At 41.7% G+C, this 24,906-nt stretch overlaps 2 protein-coding genes across 4 annotated transcripts in view; one reads left to right on the top strand and one right to left on the bottom strand.

The window, feature by feature from the left end:
• neil3 (nei-like DNA glycosylase 3) overlaps positions 1-24,906 on the bottom strand; it is a 49,963-nt gene that overhangs the window by 18,725 nt on the left and 6,332 nt on the right. For both annotated transcript variants that reach the window (XM_085938265.1, XM_085938257.1), the window contains exons 9-11: positions 23,947-24,121; positions 22,998-23,112; positions 18,249-18,338 (exon numbers count right to left, since the gene is read on the bottom strand). In XM_085938265.1, coding sequence (XP_085794391.1) covers positions 18,250-18,338; positions 22,998-23,112; positions 23,947-24,121 — 379 coding nt within the window. In that variant the 3' untranslated portion in view covers position 18,249. The remainder of the gene's footprint in view (positions 1-18,248; positions 18,339-22,997; positions 23,113-23,946; positions 24,122-24,906) is intronic.
• On the top strand, positions 10,194-24,898 carry aga (aspartylglucosaminidase). Of its 2 annotated transcripts, none has more exons than XM_085938325.1 (9): positions 10,194-10,480; positions 16,257-16,410; positions 16,480-16,592; positions 19,031-19,143; positions 19,561-19,666; positions 20,321-20,396; positions 20,470-20,577; positions 21,658-21,791; positions 22,595-24,898. In XM_085938325.1, the coding sequence occupies exons 1-9, from the start codon at positions 10,372-10,374 to the stop codon at positions 22,687-22,689; spliced, it is 1,008 nt and encodes a 335-aa protein (XP_085794451.1). In that variant the 5' UTR covers positions 10,194-10,371; the 3' UTR covers positions 22,690-24,898. The 2 variants fall into 2 exon arrangements, with proteins under 2 accessions (XP_085794451.1, XP_085794443.1); XM_085938317.1 differs by having other exon boundaries at positions 22,589-24,898.

Genomic DNA, 24,906 nt, shown 5'->3' with positions numbered 1-24,906 from the left:
TACCATCTTTTTCCTCAAAAAGCCAGTTTGGGGGTAATTTAGACATCAGGATTTATTTCCTGTAAGGATTCCGGACCTTGCTATATTTTTATTACATTTATATTTCTTCCTCGGTAGTGTGGCCTTGAAGCAAAGTTGGTTCAAATGTACAGTTAGGATTTAGTTTTCAAACTTTTTGTCAGACATATACAAAATAGAACTGGCGGAATGCTAACATGCAAACAGTTGGTATGCTAATGTGGTATGATCATAACCTGAGTAGATAAGAAGCAAAGGCTGATTCATAAAGGTTTTCCTGCTTGTCACAAATTCCGGAGTTTTCAGAATGCAGAATTTTTCAAATGCCAACATGCTATATAAGTCGGTACGATAAAATACGGCAAAATAACAACCTGAGTTGTTCAGTGCGAAGACAGATCACTAAAGGTTTAACATCTTCCCCATTGTTACATGCACAGTACTGTATGTTAGGGTCATTGGAAACTAAATTGATAGGGAACTAAAAGTTTGACTTTTATCGGAACAACCTGACTGGGACAAGATTGGCGCAATCTGTCCGCCATTGCTGTGTGTTTTAAGTTTTATTTTAGTCAGATATAGAATCACAAAATGACATGTATAGAATTCCATAACAATGCATTTCTACAGATAATGTGGGGGAACTCACAGCGAGGCTGCTGCCAGCCTTGTTTCTATCTTAAGTCTATAAAGTTGTCTGCAACACAAACAAGACACGGTTCAACAAGGCAGCTTGGCTTGGATCGAAAATAAGCATGTGGCACCCTCTTTCAGCAATTAAGGGGAACTCATTTTATTAATAAGTTATTCATGAGCCCAATGTGTTCACGTGAACACACGTGCATACCCAGCTTTGTTTTACTCATATAAAGTAAACTACTGTATACTGAAACTACTTCTGCATTTTAACTCAATTTTGGACCAGAGTTATGTAATGTTCAGTCTAAAGACATCTTCTGAATCTACAAAGCATTTTCAGCCCACCTGTCTGATCATCCAACTAGACTGCCTTGGCCAGACAGGATCACATACACTTTTACAGCCTGTTTCTTGTCATGACAAATCATTATTTGATTGGAATAAGGGTTTATAAATTCAGGCTTGCAGGCTGTTCGAGAAATTTCATGTGACTGTCAATTATTATGCAGTGATACTTCGACTTGTTAGTTGTTACTTGTTTATTATTATGCGCTATTACTGCTAATTGTTTTGTATTCCACTGAGTTTAATTTATTGCTCTGGACTTGAAGGTGTGTTTTTTTTTATATTTAGTATTAGATTTTATTAAAGATTTCATTGTTGTTCATTGCAGTGACCTATAGGTTTGTACACTGCATTCCCAATTATTATGCAAATTATTTTTCTCAGATTTTCCTAAATAACTAATGCATATAAATATCAGTCATCATAATTTTCAAGTCATCAGCAATGACAGGGCTTCACAATTGTTGCGTCCATTGACAGTTGCTTCTAGGAATTTCTTTGCAAGATAACAGAACGGCCTCGCATAGCTGCTGTTTCAAATAACCAAACCAATGTGAGTTTGTATGCCAGGTGAACAACAATGCAACAATGCAGAAATGCCAATATTTTGAGATGAATAGCTCGCAGCAATATATTGTTAACAACAAGAAGTATGAACTAGTTCATTCTGTGAAATTTTGTTGCATATATATATCTAAAAAAAAATCGTCAGTGAAGATTTAAATGCCTTAAGGCCTTTAATGTTTGACAAAACTGTATCTTGAAGACATCTTTGAAGACTTTAAATTGTCTTTGATGTTGAACAAAATAGTTTGTTTCTTTATCTGTAAAGGTAGAATTGTACTGTATAACGTACATATGTTGCATAATTTGCAGTTGCATAAGACTCGTTGAAAAGAATAGATTGTCTTTGCTCTCAAACATGTATTTACGCTTTATAATACCTTCAGTGGGAATCGCTGGCGTATCCTATTGCATAAGTATACTGAGTTCATGAAATTCACGGTAAGTACAGTATACATTTTTAATATGGCATCCCAGCATGTATGACATCCGTTGTGATAGTGAAAATGAAAGATTCCCGACACCTCACCGGGCTTCCCGTTGCACTTTGGACCACTCGGAAATGTATTTCATCTATCAGTCTCGATGGGAGCTAGAATTTCATTTACTGACCAAAGAGAGGCAGCAGCATCATTAGCACTGGAGGGCATGTGCCCAGCAACACGGCAGCACTGTGGTTAATGCTTCAGCCCCATCCTCTGGATCACAAGCACCACTGCATTGGGATCGAGCCACTGAGATTTGCGGATGTCTTGCTTTATTCAAATGGATGAAATCAGCAATTAAATAAGGAAGAGTAATCGCTTGTTGTCAACATTTTAATTGCTTGTTTTGGAAAGGAGCTACATGTTTAGGAACCCGTTTATCACCAAACTCTTGTGGACATAAAGATGCCAGAGAACATTATAAATGGTGCTCAGCATGTGTAGATTGTTGAAGAATAACATGCTTTGAATAGTTTAGAGAAAACTTCAAGGCAGCTCAATATGAATTCTGTGCCATTCAGCAAAAAACAAAGATATAAACATATCTGTTTGATGAACTTATAATTGATGTTTATACACGCACGGGCACACACACGCACACACAGGCGCGCACACAAACACACATACACTTCACACACGTGTTCAATGGAATGTTTCCAAAAATCATGTAGGGTTAATACTACAATACATTTATAGAAACTTCAAACTTTTCTTTGATATTCCCGAAAACATTTAACAGGTGTTTGATTTTAAATTGCCTTTGATGTTTCCAGAACTACCGTAATTTTCGGACGATAAGTCGCAGTTTTTGTCATAGTTTGGGTGGGGGGGGGGGGCGAATTATAATACTCAGGAGCGACTTATATGTGATTTTTTTCACAAATTTTTAAAATTCAAAAATCCGCGATGTAGTGAAACCGCGATAAACGAACCGCGATGTAGCAAGGGATTTGAACTGCTAGTGACGTCACCCGTGCCGCACGGCGGTTGTTTACATAAAGGGTAAAGGATTCGATCACGGGATGACGAAGATGACGAAGGGCCCCACGTACTACCGGCATCATTAGCGGCTTTGTTTGTAAGTGACACGGAGGACGAAGAGTTTGAAGGATTTAATGATTTGGAGTGATACAGAAGGTTTGAAAAACTATTATGGCTTTTACGCATGCCCGGTCCTTCTTGACGGGAGCTCTCTTTCACCTCCGTGGATGGAAGTCGGGGGCCGGCGCTCAGCCGAGTGGCTGTCCAGGGACGGTGGATGGGGCTCGGACATGGCTTTTATGCACGCCCGGTCCTATTTATGGAGCTCTCTTCCACCTCCGTGACTGGAACTTCAGTAGTTGTTGGCTCGTTAAACTCTTGTTTCCCAAACCCACGTATTTCCTGGTACTTTGTTAACGCTCCAGTTATATACTAGATCTGTGCGGCGCGCGTGCGCGGCATTGTTGACATGAAGGAGGAGGAATTTGATCGATGGATTTAATGATTTGGAGTGACACAGATGGTTTGATAATACTGTTGTAATATGATAGTTATTTGAAATATACTTTATATATCGTTATATGGGTCTGTGGAATAATTAGAAATGCAATTTACAACGGGTCCGACGTCAGCATATGCGGCGCATACGCGGCATTGTTTACATAAAGTAAGATCGATGGATTTAATGAATTGGAGTGACACAGATGGTTTTTCTAAACGTGTTATTTATGTAATACTTACTTGAATATCTCTGAATGTTATGTCAGGCCTGTTCTCAGCTCTTCATTTGTGTATATGTCACGTTAGCATACCGTATCGTTTGTCCTGTTTTTGCTGATTCATGTCTGTTTTTGGTGTTGGATTTTGACAAATAAATTTGCCCCAAAAGTGCGACTTATACTCCGGTGCGACTTATATATGTTTTTTTTCACTTTATTGTGCATTTCATGGCTGGTGCGATTTATACTCCGGAGCGACTTTTAGTCCGAAAATTACGGTAATACATTACCGTAAATTCATTGAACTATAAATTGTGTGTGATGATTTGTTCATAAAAGACCAATTACGTTTTGTTTACAACGACATATATCTTGCGTTCTTTAGAAGAACATTGTTTTGACGTTGTATTAATTATGTTACAGTGTATCCATTGCTGAGTAATTTACTTCCAAAAATATTCCAAAATATGTCCTTCGGTAATTCCTCCATGAACACAACAACAAAGTCATAGACGCAATTGTAAAATTTAGAGTTTTCAGACATCATTGAACATAACATGTTTTGGGATATAAAGAAATTTTATTTCAGTCTAAACGTCTTGATTCATTTCAATTAATGGAATTTGGAGGTACAACGGCTTTATATAGAATTTGCCCCTGGAATTTTTTGTGTCTTGATAACATTGCCAAAATTACCAACCCTTTATTTCAAATTCTTGTCTAGTCTTTTATTTGGGTGCCTCTGTTTCACAAAAAAAAAACACAAAAAAAACACTGAAGGTGTGACATACTTTATCACATAACCGACCCACAAAGCCCACTTCTCTCGTGGCCTCTCAGCTAAAAATAATGTGCAGCAGGCTATGAAACTGCATGCCAATGAATAGTCACGAGACTGCCATTCAACACCCGTTTTAAGCATTGAAACGAATCCCAGTGTTTTTGCAACACCACTGTGCTAACAGTTGGTTGATTGGCTATGCATGTTTTATGACTTGTCATTTTTCTGACGTTTCCCTCCCAGTGATATGGCGGCACACACGTGACTGAACTTCCCCGCGGGCGCTGCGCTAATCTGTTGTTAATCCGCCATGTCTGACAGCGAGCTGGGCTAGTCCCTTGCATGACACCAAAATGGAAAAACGCAGAATTAAGTCGCGATATAATACGAGCCAGAATCATGTTGTATTAAGCATGACAGAACAATGTTTATACTAGTCGTTATTAAATCGTATTCTTAATTCATTCATACTTTGTTTGCTTAGTTGATGTTTGGGTGATGATCTTAGTAAGGTGCTGGCCCTGTGAATGTTCAGTCCAGGGTGTGGTCTGCCTTTAGCCCGGGGTCAGTTTATATACTATTTATGTACTCTCCCTCTTCTCTGACAGGATAGGCGCAAGCTGTACTAAAAAATGGATGCATTGCAATGATGAATGTTTAAATGTCATTTCATTAAATCAGACCTTGATTAAACAAAGAAGGCCGCTTTCAACAAAACGCTAGCTCAGGTATTTGTCAACACCACGTGACAGAGAAAAGAGGAACATGATAAATTTGCACGCTCACTGGAATTTCTTGGTTGCACTTGAAAGACAAACTAACAGAATGATTCCCACCATGTTGTCATAAACGTCAAAGAGGAGTTCTTTTTTCTCAAGTGACGCCTGATAGATTTGGGTCACGTTCCTCTCTGAACTCGAATGAGTCCCCGCAGACTATTTCTTCCATTCTTCCTTCTTAGGATGTTTATTTCACATTTTTTTCGCTATATTATGTGCCCTGCAACTGGCTGGCGACCAGTTCAGGGTATAGTCTGCCTTTCTCTCGATCTCAGGTGGTCTAGTACACCCCATGACCCCGAACAGGATGAGCGGTGTTGAAAATTGATGGATGAATATATTTTGCATTCCAACAACAAATGTTTTTACGCACCTTTTAACCAAATTAATATTTTCTTCACAAACTAAGCCAACATTTTGGTATTATAATTATAATGCTCTTTAATTTGGGTGTTCAGATACATATTATCTATCAGATTTTGCTGATGGGCAATTTCCTTGCAGGCTGTAGCAAGTTTGAAAGACAAAGATGATTTATGCATTGAAAGCACATTTTTTAATCCTATTTTTATATTGCAACTTTTTTGTTAAATCACCCTAATGTACTTAGTGTCAACATCCTACTAGTATGATTGTGATTTGTCTTGATTTCATGCATTGGCTATAAATCTATGTTAAAAATCTCCCTCCCATAACTGTCAATCCTGATAATTAACCAAAGGAGGATGTTCAGCACAAATAAAACAACATTAAAAGTTGCCCAAGATGGGCCAAGACACATTTTAGTGGTAATTCAAGTTTTTGTTGAGAACGTTAGCAAAGTCCCATGATTCTGTGAAATGGCCCTTGTGTTTTCATCTGAATTATTTCTACTTTGGAATTTGTTCTTAAATACATGATTGATAATTGGAAAACACACTTCACATAATGAGCATTTACTATGTGTTATTATTTTCTTCTTAGTAACAATAGGAAACTGTTCCTAATGTTCTGTCTCGTTGAAAAAAGGTTTAAAAACATTTTTTTTTAATTCCCCTGAAGGTTTGCCTGTTTTTAGGGGCCTGTATGCTGCTTTTTATTCTAATTACAACATTTGTCCGGGGCAAATGACGAGTGCAGGCAGTTCAACATTCCAACTGATTTTCGCACCCCAAATAATAAAAAAATAACAAAGCAACTTGTGAGTGCTTGTTCAAGTTATCATTTCAAAGTATTATATTCTATGTATGCCTTTTTTCTAATATTTTTACACATATATTTTGCATACTTGCAATTCTATCTCATATTTTTTCATTTTTGTCAATACTTTTTCTAATATTTGTTATGACGTTTGTTATGGCTGTTATGACATTTTTAACAATAGTTTTACATTATTCACAAATGTGTATTCTGTGCATTACTTTTGTATTTGTATTTTATAAATGTATATTGTTTTATTGTTTGATCTTAATTTTTGTATTTATGTGAATGAGTTTCCTAATGTTTTTAAAAACATTGTAATAGTTGTGTATTTCTGTTCCATTGCGTTTTATTTATTCCAAATATTGTTTGCATTTTCATCAAAATGTTTCAACTAGTTTTCTTTTCACATATACCGATTCATCCCTGCCGCACAAAATAAATAAGCAAGCAGTTTGTGAGTGATTATTGAAGTAATCACTTCAAAGCGGTGATGTTGTTTAAGTCGCTGCGCTCTCATCTGTTTTCTCTTCTCGCAATCTGTAAGACTGCATTTTGTCTAAAAGTAAAAAAGAACAATGAATAAAATATCAGAGAAAATTGTATGCATGGTATGAATAATGTAAAGTCGCCTCCTCAAGGTCAGACCACGTTGTTAGTAGTCCCCCCTACCCGCCTGCTCGCTGTTACGTTTTGATCTTGTTTGCTGTGAGGAAGTCATTGTAGCCCATCCACTTGTCTCTTTGAGGCCCATGGCGGGAGAGACGCTATTTTGAGGAGAGATGTGTCTGTCTGTGTGGGGGGGAGGGGGGGGAGGATCAGGATGAGCATGTGGTGTGAAGGCGGTAGAGTGCCGTGTTAGCACATTTGTGCCAAAAACTTTCTCAGCACTGCATGTTTGATTTACTCAGTCACAGTAAACATTCTCACTGGGGGAGAAACTGAAAGAATGTTGGCTTTGCGGTTTTATATAATTTAAATGGTAAAATATTATTATCATTATTATTATTATTAGTAGTAGTAGTATTGTTAATAATAATAATAATAATATTGGTTGTTTTTCTAGGTATGCTCTGCAGCTGACTGGTAACCAGTTCAGAGTCTTTGGAATTGTAATTGTCTGTTTTTGATCAGGTTTGCTTAAGTTTACTCTTGTCGTATTCTACAAATTGACAGACCTAATTTATATCAAGGTTATTTTGTTCAGATACTTGTACTTTAAGCACTTTGTTATTGTATACTTACTCGACACTTTTTCACGATTGTATCAAATGCATAATCCTTGGCTGCCATTTTAATCGTCTTTGGATTCTGCATGATACTGATGATGCACATGAAGCAAAAAATCGAAATCAAAATAATGATCAAATATATTGAATATGTGGGTTTTCAAATGTATACAGGCAAGAGTTAATGACAAGACATGTATTTAAATTCAAAGTCAAGTCAAGTTTTTCTTAACACTTGACCAAGCAATTCCCGAGTCGTAAAATATGCGATTTAAGTAAGTTTGACTCCCATACCTTGAGTAGCCAGGACAGAATTGTGTGCATACTACGTCACCATACGTTCCACTACACTTTTTTTTTTTTGCAGTCACTGCTATAATCCCAATGTGCCATCAAAGACAGCAGACTGACAAACGGCCAGCAACAAGTCCACCTGTTGATATTTGCCAAGCACAAACAGAGCATCCCAAGCCAAGACATCCGCCTGAGGCTTCTGTGCACTAAAAACGAAGCCCCCCTAGAGAAAGGAACGCCACAAAGGCCCGGCCCCGAGTTCCTCCACAATTTCGATCCCGCCCGCCTTAAACCAGAGCACTCTGAGTCAATCTGCAAGTCAATAATGAGCATGTAACCATGATATCACCTGGATGAAGGATTCCAATTGAAAAAGCCCAGGGGAACCCACTGGTTCCATAGCTACAATGCTAATTAATGCTAATATTGTCAATGCAATGGATGTTATGAATAAAAAATCTGCCACATAGGAAGGGTGAACATAATGTAACAAGTAAAAATGCTCTTGTTTTTTTATTTCTTTAGGAGAAACAACAGCTGGCGAGAGCTGAGGTATATTGTGAGTGACAGGTTGACTGTTAAATTCACCTGATATTGCATCTTTGAAACCAAACCAAAGATGTCATGAATACATGGTTAGGCCAGGTAGAGGAGTATGCGAAGCGTAAAAAATATTCATAATGATTACATTAAATCATTTTCCATTTCGTGGCTCAAAATAACTTTTTCTTCGAGAAGTTTTACCAGAATTTCCTCGAAGCCATCCGGAAGTCATCCTCCATGGCCTCGCCAAACTCTTCCCATGCCCGGGTTCTTGCCTCAGCAACCGCCGAAGCCGCGTTCCGCTTGGCCATCCGGTACCTGTCAGCTGCCTCCGGAGTCCCGCAGGCCAAAACGGCCCTATGGGACTCCTTCTTCAGCTTGACGGCATCCCTTACCACCGGTGTCCACCAGCGGGTTCGGGAATTGCCGCCACGACAGGCACCAACAACCTGTCGGTTGTGTGACTGTCCCTCCTAAAGTTGCCATGGAGAATGACTTCCGGACGGCTTCGAGGAAATTCTGGTCCACCATCCGGCGTCTCAGGAGGAGGAAGCAGTGCACGGTCAACACTGTTTACAGTGGAGATGGTGTGCTGCTGACCTCGACTCGGGATGAGTCGGTGGAGGGAATACTTCGAAGACCTCAATTCCACCGACACGCCTTCCATTGTGGACGCAGGGCCTGAAGACTCTGAGGCGGACTCTCCAATCTCGGAGCTCGAAGTCACTGAGGTAGTTAAAAAAACTCCACGGTGGCAAGGCCCCGGGGGTGGATGAGATCCGCCCAGAGTTCTTAAAGGCTCTGGATGTTGTGGGGCTGTCATGGCTGACACGCCTCTACAGCATTGCGTGGACATCGGGGACAGTGCCTCTGGATTGGCAGACGGGGGTAGCGGTTCCCCTCTTTAAGAAAGGGGACCGGAGGGTGTGTTCCAATTACAGGGGAATCTTACTCCTCAGCCTCCCTGGTAAGGTCTATTCAGGGGTGCTGGAGAGGAGGATCCGTCGGGAGGTCGAGACTCTGATTCAGGAGGAGCAGTGTGGTTTTCGTCCTGGCCGTGGAACAATGGACCAGCTCTACACCCTCGGCAGGATCCTCAAGGGTGCATGGGAGTTCGCCCAACCAGTCCACATGTGTTTTGTGGACTTGGAGAAGGCGTTCGACCGTGTCCCTCGGGAGGATCTGTGGAGGGTGCTTCGGGAGTACGGGGTGCCGAGCCAACTGATAAGGGCGGTTCGATCCCTGTATCACCGATGCCAGAGTTTGGTCCGCATTTCCGGCAGTAAGTCGGATTCGTTCCCAGTGAGGGTTGGACTCCGCCAAGGACAGAATTTCTAGGCGCAGCCGAGGCATTGAGGGGGTTCGAATATCTCACTGAAGGTTTTTGCTAGTTCTTTCAGCCTTTTATCTTGCATCAGTTTACCATTTTAATCACATCATTGAGTTTTAAAACATCTTACACTGTAATAGACAATAATAACGACACTTGTATTTGTTGAATTTATTTTGAATACGTATAGTACAGACTACATAATCCCCCTACATTTCCACCAAATTGTGCCATGGTCCTTGTCAGTAGCTGTTTACTATTTTTGACAGGTTTACAGCACGGCTCCTTTAAGAATATGACTGTCAAACATGTGACGTAATCAGGAAGTAACTCGTGATGTTTCTCTGCAAAACAAAATTTTGGCACTTCATTATTATTATTAGCGCAACATAATTTATTTGAAATTAGAGGTGAAGCAAACTATTCTGTCGGTTGAGCATGAATTTACAAAATTAAATAGTCGAGTGAGGTGTTTAAAGGTCAGAATGCTGACGTCGCTGCTGCTTTTCTCTTTAATATGCCTGCTCGCACTTGGACAAGCCGCGCTACCACTGGTTATCACTACATGGAGCTTCAAAAATGCGACGGCTGCAGGTATCTCATATTTCTTTGATTTATTTATTTTTGACTGCAGTCAAAACAGCCAACACTCGAAAAGAACTGCGGTGAAGCTCGCCTTTCAACTAAGTCATGCCAACCGCTCCTTCGTTTTTAATTTCGCCATTTTCGATGAATTACGGTAGAAAGCGCAAAGGGACGACACCTGGTTTTTAAAATCAAATAACTTTTCAAATCAAAATGTGTTGTCTCAGTTTTTATGTTTGATTTGGTAAGAGGCGTGTGTGTGTGTGTGTGTGTGTGTGTGTGTGTGTGTGTGTGTGTGTGTGTGTGTGTGTGTGTGTGTGTGTGTGTGTGTGTGTGTGTGTGTGTGTGTGTGTGTGTGTGTGTGTGTGTGTGTGTGTGTGTGGCTTAGGTGGCAGATATGTTATGCACTATTTATATACACAGTCAAACCTCGGTTTTCGACCACAATCCGTTCCAGAAGGCGGTTCGAGAAGTGATTTATTCGAATTTTGAATCTATTTTTCCCATTACAAGTAATAGAAAAAAATCTAATCCGTTCCAAGACTAAAAAATAACCCCGCATTTTTTAAGCATTTTTTTCATTTGAGCATTTTTGTCCGATCGCGCAACTGCAGCGCACTGCCGAACGCGCAACCGTAGCGCGCCGCCGACCGCGCAACTGCAAAGACGCATCAGAATGGATTCAGCCGTCGCTGAAATTTAGAAAATATTTTTAAAGTCCTGATGTACTTTCCAAAATTTAAGCGGACTTCAGTGCGCAGGGAGCTTAATTTGGTCCGATCGCGCAACCGCAGCGCTCCGAGCGCTCTCTGTCGCATTGCTTTAAGAGCGTCTTTGTGTTTTAGGATGGCTTTACTGCTCACTTGCTTTCTTTGGAGACATGATTAGGGGTTAATACGATCCTCAAAGTAACGAAAATACAATAACAACGAACGGAGTCAGTCGGCCTTCGGGCCGCGCGGTCGGGTTTTCTCGGGCCCACTTGGCTCATCTCGCAAGGTTCGATCTCCGAATTTTTGTTCGACATCGGAAGCAAAAGAATCTCAAATTTTAGCTCGTGACCATAGGTGAGGGTAGGAAAGTAGATCGACCGGTAAATCGAGAGCTTTGCCATTTGGCTCAGCTCTCTCTTCACCACGACGGACCGGTACAGAGTCCGCATTACTGCCGACGCTGCACCGATCCGCCTGTCGATCTCGCTCCATCCTGCCCTCACTCGTGAACAAGACCCCAAGATACTTGAACTCCTCCACTTGGGGCAGGATCTCATCTCCGATCCGGAGAGGGCATTCCACCCTTATCCGACCAAGGACCATGGACTCGGATTTGGAGGTGCTGACTCTCATCCCGACCGCTTCACACTCGGCTGTGAACCGCTCCAGTGAGAGCTGAAGATCACAGCCTGAAGAAGCCAACAGCACCACGTCATCTGCAAAAAGCAGTGACGAGATGCTGAGGTCCCCAAACTGGACACCTTCAACGCCTTGGCTGTGCCTAGAAATTCTGTCCATAAAAATTATGAACAGAATCGATGAAAAAGGGCAGCCTTGATGGAGTCCAACCCTCACTGGGAACGAATCCGACTTACTGCTGGAAATGCGGACCAAACTCTGGCATCGGTGATACAGGGACCGAACCGCCCTTATCAGTTGGCTCGTCACCCCGTACTCCCTCCACAGAACCTCCCGAGGGACACGGTCGAACGCCTTCTCCAAGTCCACAAAACACATGTGGACTGGTTGGGCGAACTCCCATGCACCCTTGAGGATCCTGCCGAGGGTGTAGAGCTCGTCCATGGTTCCACGGCCAGGACGAAAACCACACTGCTCCTCCTGAATCCGAGTCTCGACCTCCCGACGGATCCTCCTCTTCAGCAACCCTGAAAGACCTTCCCAGGGAGGCTGAGGAGTGTGATTCCCCTGTAATTGGAACACACCCTCCGGTCCCTCTTCTTAAAGAGGGTAACCACCACCCCAGTCTGCCAATCCAGAGGCACCGTCCCCGATGTCCACGCAATGCTGTAGAGGCGTGTCAGCCATGACAGCCCCACAACATCCAGAGTCTTTAAGAACTCCGGGCGGATCTCATCCACCCCCGGGGCCCTGCCACCAAGGAGTTTTTTTAACTACCTCAGTGACTTCGACCCCAGAGATTGGAGAGTCTGCCTCAGAGTCTCCAGGCCCTGCTTCCACAATGGAAGGCGTGCCGGTGGAATTGGAGGTCTTCGAAGTATTCTCCCCACCGACTCACATCTCGAGTCGAGGTCAGCAGCACACCATCTCCACTGTTAACAGTGGTGACTGTGCACTGCTTCCCTATCCTGAGACGCCGGATGGTGGACCAGAATTTCCTCGAAGCCGTCCGGAAGTCATTCTCCATGGCCTTGCCAAACCTCTCCCACGCCCGGGTTTTTGCCTCAGCAACCGCCGAAGCCGCGTTCCGCTTGGCCATCCGGTACCTGTCAGCTGCCTCCGGAGCCCCGCAGGCCAAAACGGCCCCATAGGACTCCTTCTTCAGCTTGACGTCATCCCTTACCCCCGGTGTCCACCAGCGGGTTCGGGGATTGCCGCCACGACAGGCACCAACAACCTTACGGCTACAGCTCCGGTCGGCTGCCTCAACAATGGAGGCGCAGAACATGGTCCACTCGGACTCAATGTCCCCCGCCTCCCTCGGGACATGGGAAAAGCTCTGCCGGAGGTGGGAGTTGAATCTCTTCCTGACAGGGGATTCTGCCAGACGTTCCCAGCAGACCCTCAGAGCGTTTGGGCCTGCCAGGTCGGACCGGCATCTTGCCCCACCATCGGAGTCAACCAACCACCAGGTGGTGATCAGTTGACAGCTCCGCCCCTCTCATCACCCGAGTGTCCAAAACATCCGGCTGTAAATCCAATGACACGACTACAAAGTCGATCATCGAACTGCGGCCTAGGGTGTCCTGGTGCCAAGTGCACACATGGACACCCTTATGCTTGAACATGGTGTTCATTATAGAAAATCCGTGTCGAGCACAGAAGTCCAACAATAGAACACCACTCGGGTTCAGATCGGGGGGGCCGTTTCTCCCAATCACGCCCTTCCAGGTCTCACTGTCATTGCCCACGTGAGCATTGAAGTCACCCAGTAGAACGATGGAGTCCCCAGAAGGAGCTCCAAGAAGGGTGGGTACTCTGAGCTGCCGTTCGGTGCATAAACACAAACAACAGTCAGGACCCGTCCCCCCACCCGAAGGCGGAGGGAGGCTACCCTCTCGTTCACCCCGGTGAGCCCCAATGTGCAGGCGCCCAGCCGGGGGGCAATAAGTATGCCAACACCTGCTCGACGCCTCTCACCGTGGGCAACTCCAGAGTGGAAGAGAGTCCAGCCCCTTTCGAGAGGGCTTGTACCAGAGCCCAAACTATGTGTGGAGGCAAGTCCGACTATGTGTAGTCGGAACTTTTCTGCCTCACACACCAGTTCGGGCTCCTTTCCAGCCAGAGAGGTGACATTCCATGTCTCTAGAGCCAGCCTCTGCAGCCGGGGATCGGACCGCCAAGGTCCCCGCCTTTGGCCGCCGCCCAGCTCACTTTGCACCCGACCCCTTTGGCCCCTCCTTTAGGTGGTGAGCCCATGGGAAGGGGGACCCATGTTTTCTTTTCGGGCTATGCCCAGCCGGGTCCCATGGGCGAAGGCCCGACCCCCACCTCCAGGCCTGGCTCCAGAGGGGGGCCCCGGTGACCCGCATCTGGGCGAAGGAAAACTAAGTCCATTTACATTTGTCGTCATAAGGGGCTTTGGTGAGCCGTGCTTTGTCTGGCCCCTCACTTAGGACCCTTTAGCAATGAGTGACCCTACCAGGGACATGAAGCCCCAGACAACATGGCTCCTAGGATCATAGGGGCACGCAAACCCCTCCACCACGATAAGGTGACGACTCATGGAGGATATATATATTATATTTATTTATATTTATATTATATTTAATGAATGTTAACCTGAATTTGGCTGCAATAACCTCAACCAAAGATTTATAGTAGTTTCAGAACAGATATGTACAACAGCATAGTTTTTGTGCCATTTTTAAAGGCAATACAGCGGATTTCGTTCACAGGACTACTTAAGTGCTTCACACAAGCAAAGGCACGGGACCCAGATGCATTTGGAAATACTACAGCTAAAAAAAAGTAGATTCCCAAAACAAATAAAAGAATGTATATTGAGGACTTTTAAGCACACTAACAGCAGATGACAATGGAGGGAGAAAAGGGTTTTTTTTTTCTTTATAAAGGACATTTTGTAGCAAAAAAGGCAGATTTGAAGGGGTCACATAAGGATTTTTGAGAGTTGAGATTTGATCTCGACTCAAATCCATAGCTGCTATGTTATCTGGTGATAATGTGAAACTTAAGCATCAGCGACTGCGTTTGAAACCGAGTGGGACTCATAACTGCCAACCCAGGGAGGGTCTGCCCTCGCTCCACTGACTTGTGTGTCGAGGATGATACAGAAAGTCGTAGATTGGAAGTGAAAACACTTTCGCATTTACTCTGAATTTTATCTGTCAAGGCGGCTTTCCGCCAGGTGCGCTCCACGTAGCTGCCCTGACAGATGAAATCTGGACGAGATGGGAGTTAACTGGAAAAAAAAATTCTCGCACTTGATAGATGGAAACTCTTTAATTTATCGGCTGTACATCATTTTTTTCCTCCTAGCCTCCTGAGGCTGATGGTGTGAAAGCGGGCAAATTGACTCACTGTGTGCTACTGGTATCTTATAGTAAGCGCAACTTGCCGGCCTTGGAATTTTGCTGTACTCTAAAGTTTCTGTTAAAACATCAGTGTAACACTGGGCATGGAGCAACAAGAAGCCCTACCCCCACACACGTGAACATAGGGAAGCATAAAAAAAATAGTGACGACAGAAGATGTTGTTGCCCCTGAGTTACATCATGTCTTCTTGTGACAGCAATTTGGCATCTGCGGATGTTTGCCCGGTTGAAGGAGTGAATTTAAAGCTGTAGCTTTTGAATCGCTTGGATACAAATTGTTGTGTTCTGGACTATGTGTTTGTAATGCAATGGTCCCTTGAAAAATAAGTGGTTTGACTGTTATGAGCACTATTTGGTGACAGGTGACTCAACTTCACAACATATAGCAATTTAGTGGATAACAAGGAACAGATACTTGAGCACAAATGGTGAAGCAACACATGTAGACAGATACTAGCACAATACTGTTCCTTTATACCAGTGGTCCCCAAGCACTGAGTTGCTCTAGGTCCGTTGGCCACATTAGACCGTGCCACACAATTGAACAAAAAACTTACTGAAAAAAAAGTACTATGGGTTTATTTATTTGCAGAGGCTGTAAAATATCTCTATTACATCTGTCTATAACTGATTCTTGATACATTTCAAGCTGTCGTTGTAAATCCACATGCTAGCAAAATTAGTAAAATAAACAGACGTATTTGAAGACGTTTTTTTTTTCTCTCTGAGCATTAAACATGAGCCTATGCCCAAGAAGAAAAAGCAAGGTGCACAGACAATACTAGAAGCTCCACTTGAAATATGGATTTACGGTGACAGGTGATTTTCACTAACGATGACCAATATGCTGACTTCAAACTGATCTATCCAAAATGTAAGTTCCTTGAGAGTGTCATACTTAGTTGCAAGCTGCATCTCAGTCTTTGCACGTTTTCAGCAATTACGTATCTTCAAACAATTGAAATGTATTGAGAAACAATTGTCTGAATTCACTAGTAACAATCAAAGTGTTATCATGTGTTTGTGTTCCCCGTCCAGCGTGGGCAGTCCTACAGTCCGGTGGCTCGGTATTGGACGCTGTGGAGGCGGGGTGCAAGCGCTGTCAAAAGGAGCAATGCGACGGAAGTGTGGGCTATGGTGGGAGCCCAGATGAGAGCGGTGAAACCACGCTGGATGCCATGATTATGAATGGGTAAAAAAGATATAGTATATATTTCAGAAAGTAAGGGGGCGAAACTGTCAACCGTGTCTGTATGAGTAGTAACACGATGGAGGTGGGCGCCGTGGCCAACCTGAGGAGGATCAAGAACGCCATCGGTGTTGCAAGAGCTGTGATGGAGCACACAGAGCACAGTATGCTGGTGGGAGAATCAGGTATGACAATCAGAGTGTGAAATCTATCACCTGAGACGTACTTCCAACTCCAATTTGCGTGGAAAGCAATTGTCAACATGTACCCTACCCATGTTAGAAACCTTAACGCAGTCCTGACACCGTATAAATTTCAAAACCTTAAAATGATTCCCTAACCCTAAATTGAAACCCTAAACAAGACTTCAAACCTTAATTTGGAACACTAACCGTCGAGTGAAATCTGAAACTGTAACCTAAAACCTTAACCCTATCTTGAAATCCTAATTTGAAAGCAGGATTTAAAACACCATATCAAAAACCTGTACTTGAAACCCTAATCCTAAATTGAAACCTAAACTTGAAACCCTAATTTGAAACACTAATCTTGTCTTGAAAGGATCATTTAAATGCCTAAACATGACTAAAAACAAATACAAAAAGCCTAACCCTGAATTTCACCTAAAACTTGAAACACGAAACCCTGCTTGAAACCCTAACCATAAAACACAAATTGGAAGACCCTTACACAGGATTAAAAACATCATAATTTGAAATTCTAATTGGAACCCTAACTCGAATTTCGCACCATCATCTGAAATTCTAACCATGACATGAAATCTTAATTTAAACCACTAAACCTGGTTTGACAATAGAGCCGGTGCCATATCCAGCTCGAAGTAAGCATGATGTTTGTGGTCAGTAACAATACACAGGGGAAGGTTGTAGCTTCTAAATCCAGTTGTTACTCAGAGAGCAAAGAAAACATCTTATGGATGAAAGCAACTCGTTACGGGGCAGGACAGATGCTTGCTTCCATGTTGCTTCCACCGCATTCTGACACTAATCACATGTCAGCAGAAATGGAGACCCATCAGACCGGGCGAAGTTTTTCCCTCTCTCTTTCAGCTGTCGGATCCGTCCATATTGTAGGTTCCGTGTTGTTAAAACAAACAACCGACTCATCAGGTGTGATCTTCAATGTTACGCATATTTGAGAAATGCTTTCCTGCATACATATATTCCACTTCCAAGTCACTCTGGACATTTCTTCTTTGACCTCCTGCCATCGTTAAGGCATTTTCTCCAGGAGAACTGCCGCTAACGAGATATTTTCTCTTTGGTTTGTGTCCCCCTCAGACAATTTAACTCTGTGAAGCCTCAGTTATGTGTCAGGGAAAATCCCACCAGTGTCGCAGATATTCCCCACGACAACCAATCACTCCAATAACATTACAGCACTCGATTTAAATTGGAGCATATTGTCACGGCCATCTTTGCTTGCCAATGGAGTGACTGATTAGATGTCGTATTTTCTCAGATAATGGGAGTGCATACCATTAGTCGAAATAAATAGCGACACTAATCATTTCAGTCATGGTCAAGTCAAGGGTACGCCCTTGTACAAACCGTAAAATGCTATGAAATTCTTCTGTTCGTTCCGAATGGGGTAAAAAGTATTGCCGTGTGGTGCGAAACTCAAAAAGCAGTACTGGGGTGCTCCAAGTTAGAATGCATCGTAGTCTTTAACTAATATAAGGTCGTAAATAGAGTAAATATTGGAAAAACATGAAGCCAAAAGTATAACACAACTGAATGAAAAACAAGTACTATTTAACAATTCATAAACTAAGCTGAATAATTAGATTACAAAAAAAGGACTCAATAAAAGACCACTACCTCAAAGCTTCATCTTTCCAAGTGGACCAATGTTACTGCAGCCGCATGAATCATTTTGTGAAGAGGTCGGTTGGCGTGTTGGCGGCGAGTCTGGAAAAAGGGAAAAGACAAATTGGCTAAAGTTTGGGATTGTTCCACAAAAAGTGTCATGTGCACCACAACAGCACGTGTCATCTACACTCGGCAACACAATGTAATGAATCGTTGTCGATTTAATATAACCTAAAAAAGCAGTTCACAGCCAGATAACTAACTATACAGCCGCCGGTAACGCCCACGTCACTCACCAGAGTTGGTATTGATTTGAATGTTGCATCTGTTGGACGAACTTGAAAGCCAGTAAGTAGTCCGTATGGACATTTTTAAGGATTGCATTATTTGATGTTAACATGAAGGTGGGATCAAAATGGCATCAACAAATATGAATCGTCCCCCGGCCAATTTGACTGATTTGGATTCAACATGGCCAAAAGTGACCTGAAAATAAAAAAGTGAATGGCACAAAATAAGAAGAGGCTCTCATAAACATTCATTATCCTACATTTTGTGATTAAATTGGCGTTCGAAGCCACCCTGGGTGAAATTTATTCCGAAACTAATTTAAAGCAACCTGAAGGCATCTATTGAGTGCTCCGGTTTCATCCGACGCATGTTAACCCCTGTTGGACTGTGTCTGGCTCCTCAGTTGCGATTACATTTTGCTACGAGAGCAAATAAGGGCTGTAAAATTGGCTCTTATATCAACAAATTCTAAGAAGGCCATACGTCAACTTTTTTTGCAGCGACAATGTTCGCAGAAAACATGGGCTTCATCGCTGAGGACCTGACCACCGTCAAGTCGATGGATATTTTCACACAGTGGCTGAAGGGCAACTGCCAACCTAATTACCGAAAGGTAACTGTGCCAGTATGTTGATCAGTGTTTGCTCCGGGCATGCTGCTACAAAAAGATATTGAGCAGCAAACTCGACTGGCATGCTAATAATTATGTTGTTTGTGTGAAGAAAATGGCTTGTTAGGGTTAGAAATTTTTTGTTTCATTGGTTTGATTTATCTTGACCTTCCAAGTATAGCCCTAAGAAAGTACTTAACTCACTTGTGCGTGCGTGCGTATATATGATTTTATATTATCATCGGCTGATCTAATTTCTGATGAAATATGAAATATATTGGTGGCTATTTTTCTAACCTAGCTAACATATTCTTGGGCCTTTGTAATTAAACATGTATGTATTCAGTAAGTCACATTCTTTACTATTTAAAAAAAAAAAAACTATGTATATAAATAATTCATATCCTGATTTTTCCTCAGAATGTTTTTCCCAACGCGTCCAAATCGTGTCCTCCCTACAAACCCCAAGTGCAGCTGCGATCAAAAAAGCACCTTCCTACTAATTTTCGCTCCCACGACACCATAGGTGGGTTTTTATGGATTTGCATGAGCTGGATGATCATTTCATATTGCCATAATGACTTAAATGCATTGCAAAGTCCAGTTTAAACACTATATTACTAATTCCTACTCAACGCCCCTTTACTGTTTTTGTATCTTTATTTGTTTAACGTCCCCAATGCAACTACCCAAAATTCCCTCTGCCCCCTGTAAAGAATATTAATTGCAAATTTGGGTGGACATGGCTATCACTACATAACATAAAGGACCCGCACACAAAATTTAACAGGATATTAGCTATTCTGCGATTCAGAAACTGGATGGATGGATGGTTTGAAGGAGCCATTTTGGGCAAATACCAGGGTTTGTATAACCTCCTGGGGAATCCAATCATTTTCAAGCTTGTGTCCTGGTGGAAATATATATAAATATTAGTTGTCCTCAAAATGCCCCCCACCACCACCACACACACACACACACACTTCACTTACGCCCAAAAATTAAAAAACCCTGTACACGCTCGACTGGGCTATCATAATAGTACGTCCAAAAAGTCAAGCATCCATGCATAAAATCGCACAGGAAGTCAGTCAGCCATTTTGGGTGAATTCCGGGGCTTGAACTAAGGTAAACTCCGATTTAGCAATGTACAATTGTTTGTTTGTTGTTTTTTTTCCAGGTATAATTGCGTTTGATCAATACGGCCACGTGGCAGCAGGGACGTCCACGAATGGTCTCACTCATAAAGTTCCAGGGTAGGACTTTGTGAATTATTGTGATTTTTGTGCAAAATATACATGTACAGGCATTTTGTATGCCAACACACAGTCGAGTTGGAGACTCTCCTATAGTTGGTGCGGGAGCATACGCTGACAGCTTGGCAGGAGCTGCCGCTGCTACTGGAGATGGAGACCTCATGATGCGCTTTCTGCCCAGGTAGCTCCTCTGTGCTTTTATGCTGCGAGTATAACCGTAACATTTGTGTTTAGTTCAAGTTCCTATGATTTCACCTTTTTTCCATGAGATTTTTCTTTTCCGGGAGTTTGCATGGTCTCCCCATGCTTGCGTGGGTTTCCTCCTGGTGCTCTGGTTTCCTTCCATGTCCCAAAATTATGCGTGGTAGGCCAATAGAGTGCTCCAAATTCCCCGTAGGCGTGAGTGCGGATGATTGTTCGTCTCTGCGTGCCCTGCAATTGGCTGGCAACCAGTTCAGGGTGTCCCCTGCCTGCTGCCCAAAGTCAGCTTGGATAGGCTCGAGCACGCCCGCGACCCTCGGGAACAAAAAGTGGTTCGGCAAATAGATGGATGGGGTTTGGGGTTTTTTTCCTCTCAAATTATGGCTTTTAAGTTCAAGAAAGAAAAAAAAGGAAACATCTTCATTTGAAAATGCATTTTTGTAAGCTTTCCAATGTTGCTGTGCAAGCATAACTATCCAAAAGTAGTCAGGTTATGAATACTATTTTTTTTAGTATTACTAATTTTGTTGGAGGGATACAGTGGATTCACGTACGTTAGTTTTGTTCCAAAATACATTTATTGCAAGATTAGAACATTGTGTACAAGAAAACAATTTAATTCCCATAAGATTTACTTTTGACTTGAGGAAAAAATTCAAATTCTTTTCTCAAGATGAAAGCTTTTTTTCCTCAAGAAAATACAGCTTTATTCTCAAAACGTTACTATTTGCATAAATTCTTGACTACTACTGTTTCTTATCTGCGACTATCTTGAAAAAAAAAATCACGTTTTCGTCACATTATTACTACTTTTTTCTTGTAGACGTATTTGAAGAACTTCTCATGTAACATTGTGACTTTTTGTCAAAAGTACAATTTTATTCTTGAAATTGCAAAAAAACTGACCTAGGAGTACATTAATTTGTCCTATGAAGAGTGTAGAGTGTTCTGCCTTGAGGGACAGCGATGCACCCCAAGCTTACTGAGACAGCTCGCTTAGCGGCCGTGACAAGCGCTCATTAGTTGGCCTGACGCCTGTCCAATTCCACACTGCCGACAGTTACTTGGCGGTAGAGCTGATGAGGGCCGGGACGGATCCCTCAGCAGCCTGCAAGATGGCCATTTCCAGGATTAAGAGGCATTACACTGACTTTTTTGGGGCGGTCATCTGTGCTAACGCCACAGGCCATTATGGTGAGTGTTTAAATTCACTTACACACATGGGATGTCACTAAATGTGCCAGAATGCCAAACCGGATTATTACTTACCTGAGAGACAATATTCAACAAATTGTCAGTTTTAAAAGTAGAACTAATATAAGATTGGTTACATTTTCAAGATAAGTGAGAGATGGAAAAATGTACTTCATATTGCCAGCTGTGTTGAAGGGAACTTGAGGAATGTCTTCGACTGGGGCAAAATATAAAAACAGCGTTTTAGAGCTTACAGTGTTAACTGTTCTGTTGGTAAAATAAGCACAAGTACCTGATCATGACATACTGAAGATCTCATTTGTTCATCAGCCACAATGTATCTACCAGGAAGACACTGTGGCTGATGAACAAGTCATATTATTGTTGAAAAGCTGCAGCTATTTTTAAGTCGACTTTGTTGGGCATATCCAGAGTCCAAAACATGATTCTGAATCACCTGAAAGCCTTAAATGAGATATATTTATTCATATGTATTACAATTTGAAGCCAAGAGTACATAAAACATGAAAATGTGCCTCAGAACTGTTTCAAACGTGAATAGCAGAAAGACAGAAACCCAGAGGCTACAAAGATAACTTTTCCGTCACTCACCAAAACATCCAACAAAAATCCATATTAAACATCCCCAGAGGAATCATTAAGTATGTGTGAATGGAATTGACAACCCAATAGTTCAGCTGTTTAGGGACAGGCACAAAAAAGATGTTGAGCAAGATTAATTGTTTTTTTATACCCTAACAACAAACCAATGATTTGTTTTTGCTCTTTTTAAAAAGGTGCAGCTTGTAACAAGGTGCCAGGCTTATTGAAGTTTCACTACATGGTGTCTGACATCGAGTCAGATGTACCACTTATAAAGTCGGTGGACTGTTTTTAATCTTTTTTTCTTTTTTTAACCTCAAGTTTTGATGAGAAATTGTCAACAATAAAGTAACAATTGTGATGAAAGGCTTTGTTTGGCGTCTTTAATAAATATATAAAAACTTTATAACACATTATAGAGAAGAAAAGTAAATACACATTTATGCGTTCGATACAATATCATCCTTTTTGAAAGTATGGTACTTTAATGTGTTTCTTTGTCATGAATTAAACATAATTTAGCCCTAAATTAATGCTAACAGCCTGGCAGGATAGAAAGGCCAGGTCCGCCCTCTGCCCACTGAAAATAATCGCACTGTTTACCCTTTCGGAAGCCGCAGGTGTAGAAGTCGCGGCCGTTGTTGGGTCCCAGCTTGAGCACCGTCCTCACAACGCATCGTTTGCCATGGTGACAGAAGGGAAAATGCAAGTCAGCCCACTGGAAAAACAAAACAAAAACTTGCTGAATTGTGATGTTGCAATTAAAAAAAAAAAGTGGGGGGAGGAACCTTATTTGGTATAAAAAAATAAAATAAAAAAACAGATTTATTCAAGAAAAACATCTAGAAGACCCCCCCCCTCCCAAATATTGGCAGTACGGCACCTTTTTGCCTTCTTTTTCTTAATCCTTCAAACGGTCTGTCATGTAGTTGAGTTCTTTTTCAATCACATTTGTATCCCCATTGCAATTATAGGGGAGCGTCAAATTTCTGCACATTTTCCCCATCTACATCAGAATCTCCTGAATAGTATTAGGGGAATATACATATATTTAATTTTTATTTTAAATTAATCGTCTTACAAGATCAGTCTTTGAAAGGTGTGGTATTGCAACAATTGCATTATATTTAGTTTAATTGTAATCTTAAGAGAAAAGATACATCTGAGAAAAAACAAAAATGACAAAAAATGTCTCATATTTCGAAAAAAAAACGACACAACAAGGAAGTGGTACAATTACCAATTAAAATTTGACACAGAAATAATTATTGTCTGGAAAGAAATTCCGATATGAGAATAACCGTCCATTTGTTTGTCTGAGAAAAAAGTTGCAATCAGGGAAGAAACGTTTTGTTTTCTTTTCAAGAAAAATGTATTATCTTAAAATATTTTTCTCAAGAAAAAGGTGATTTATTTCTACTAAATTTATAATATTAGAACATTTATTGCTGAAAAATATTGTATTATTTTGTCTAATTCGGAGGACTAACAGAACTAATACTAATCCTTAGTGTCAGCAAAATGTGCAGACACAAGGAGTGTGACTTCTCACCTGAAAGAAGTTGCATTTTGCCTCGCGGGGAAGTGTGCAGGCGTAAAACCGTCGTCCTTTATTGTCACCGTCCTTGTGGACCACTCGCAGGAGAGCTGGGCGACCGTGGGATGCACACAAAGGCGAGGTGCTGGGGCTGGAGGGGCTGCACTCCATCCCTGCAGTTAAGTGCGCACTAACAAAAGAGAGAAAACCGCTATAAAATAATAAAATACTTTTTTTGCAGGATGGGGTCTTTTTACTCAATAGTGATTTTATTCTTTCAAAGTTAAAGTGTTTTTTCCAGAAAGAAAAATACAGCTTTATTTCTCTGAGATTGACAGCTTTTTCAGAAAATACAGTGGACCCCCAGATAGGCATGGACCCCCCCCCCTAATATTTTTCAATATTCTTTAGAATTTTTAAGGCAAGTCAAAAAAAAATGCGTATATCCCTGATTTTCAAAGATGTTTTTTTTCACTCCAGTGAAATTATAATCATCAATTATTTGCATAGTTTTGCTATTTGCAGGCCAGCATGGTCCTTACCCCCGCAAATACCAAGGGGCCACTGTATATTATTTTATTCTTGTAACAGCGTGAGTTTTTTAAGTAAAACTATTTTCCTGAAATGGCACTTTCCTCTTGGAAAAGCAAATAACGTTCATGTATGTAATTATGACTCTGATTTAAGATTATGATTTTGTTCTTGTTTCTCAAAAAAAAAAACACTATTCTCACATTACAATGACAAGTCTAATAAGTTCAAAATGACCCAAATGAGGATAAATGGTACAGAGAAAAAAAATCTAGAAAAAAACCCATCCAATTTTATTCTCTTAATATTGTGACTTTGATGCACATGTGTGATGCAAGTGAGGGGGTCCGGCGGGACCGTGATGTGTTGTTACTGTTGTGTGTGCACTAAAGGAAATGAAACTTGTCTCGTTAAAGTGGGAATAACCTGAAAATAAAAGTTGGG

The sequence above is a fragment of the Syngnathus leptorhynchus genome, chromosome 2 (assembly GCF_054491065.1).
Source record: "Syngnathus leptorhynchus isolate UIUO chromosome 2, UIUO_Slep, whole genome shotgun sequence".
Taxonomy (NCBI): Eukaryota; Metazoa; Chordata; class Actinopteri; order Syngnathiformes; family Syngnathidae; genus Syngnathus; species Syngnathus leptorhynchus.
Note: the sequence above shows the minus strand (reverse complement) of the source record. Positions and strands in the feature narration are given on the sequence as shown.

Excerpts from the sequence above, each read along its gene's own strand:
- aga (XM_085938317.1), top strand. The coding sequence starts at position 10,372 with ATGCTGACGTCGCTGCTGCTTTTCTCTTTAATATGCCTGCTCGCACTT. Across the intron at positions 19,667-20,320 it reads TCGCTCCCACGACACCATAG|GTATAATTGCGTTTGATCAA; the intron begins GTGGGTTTTTAT and ends TTTTTTTTCCAG. Across the intron at positions 21,792-22,588 it reads TAACGCCACAGGCCATTATG|GTGCAGCTTGTAACAAGGTG; the intron begins GTGAGTGTTTAA and ends CTTTTTAAAAAG.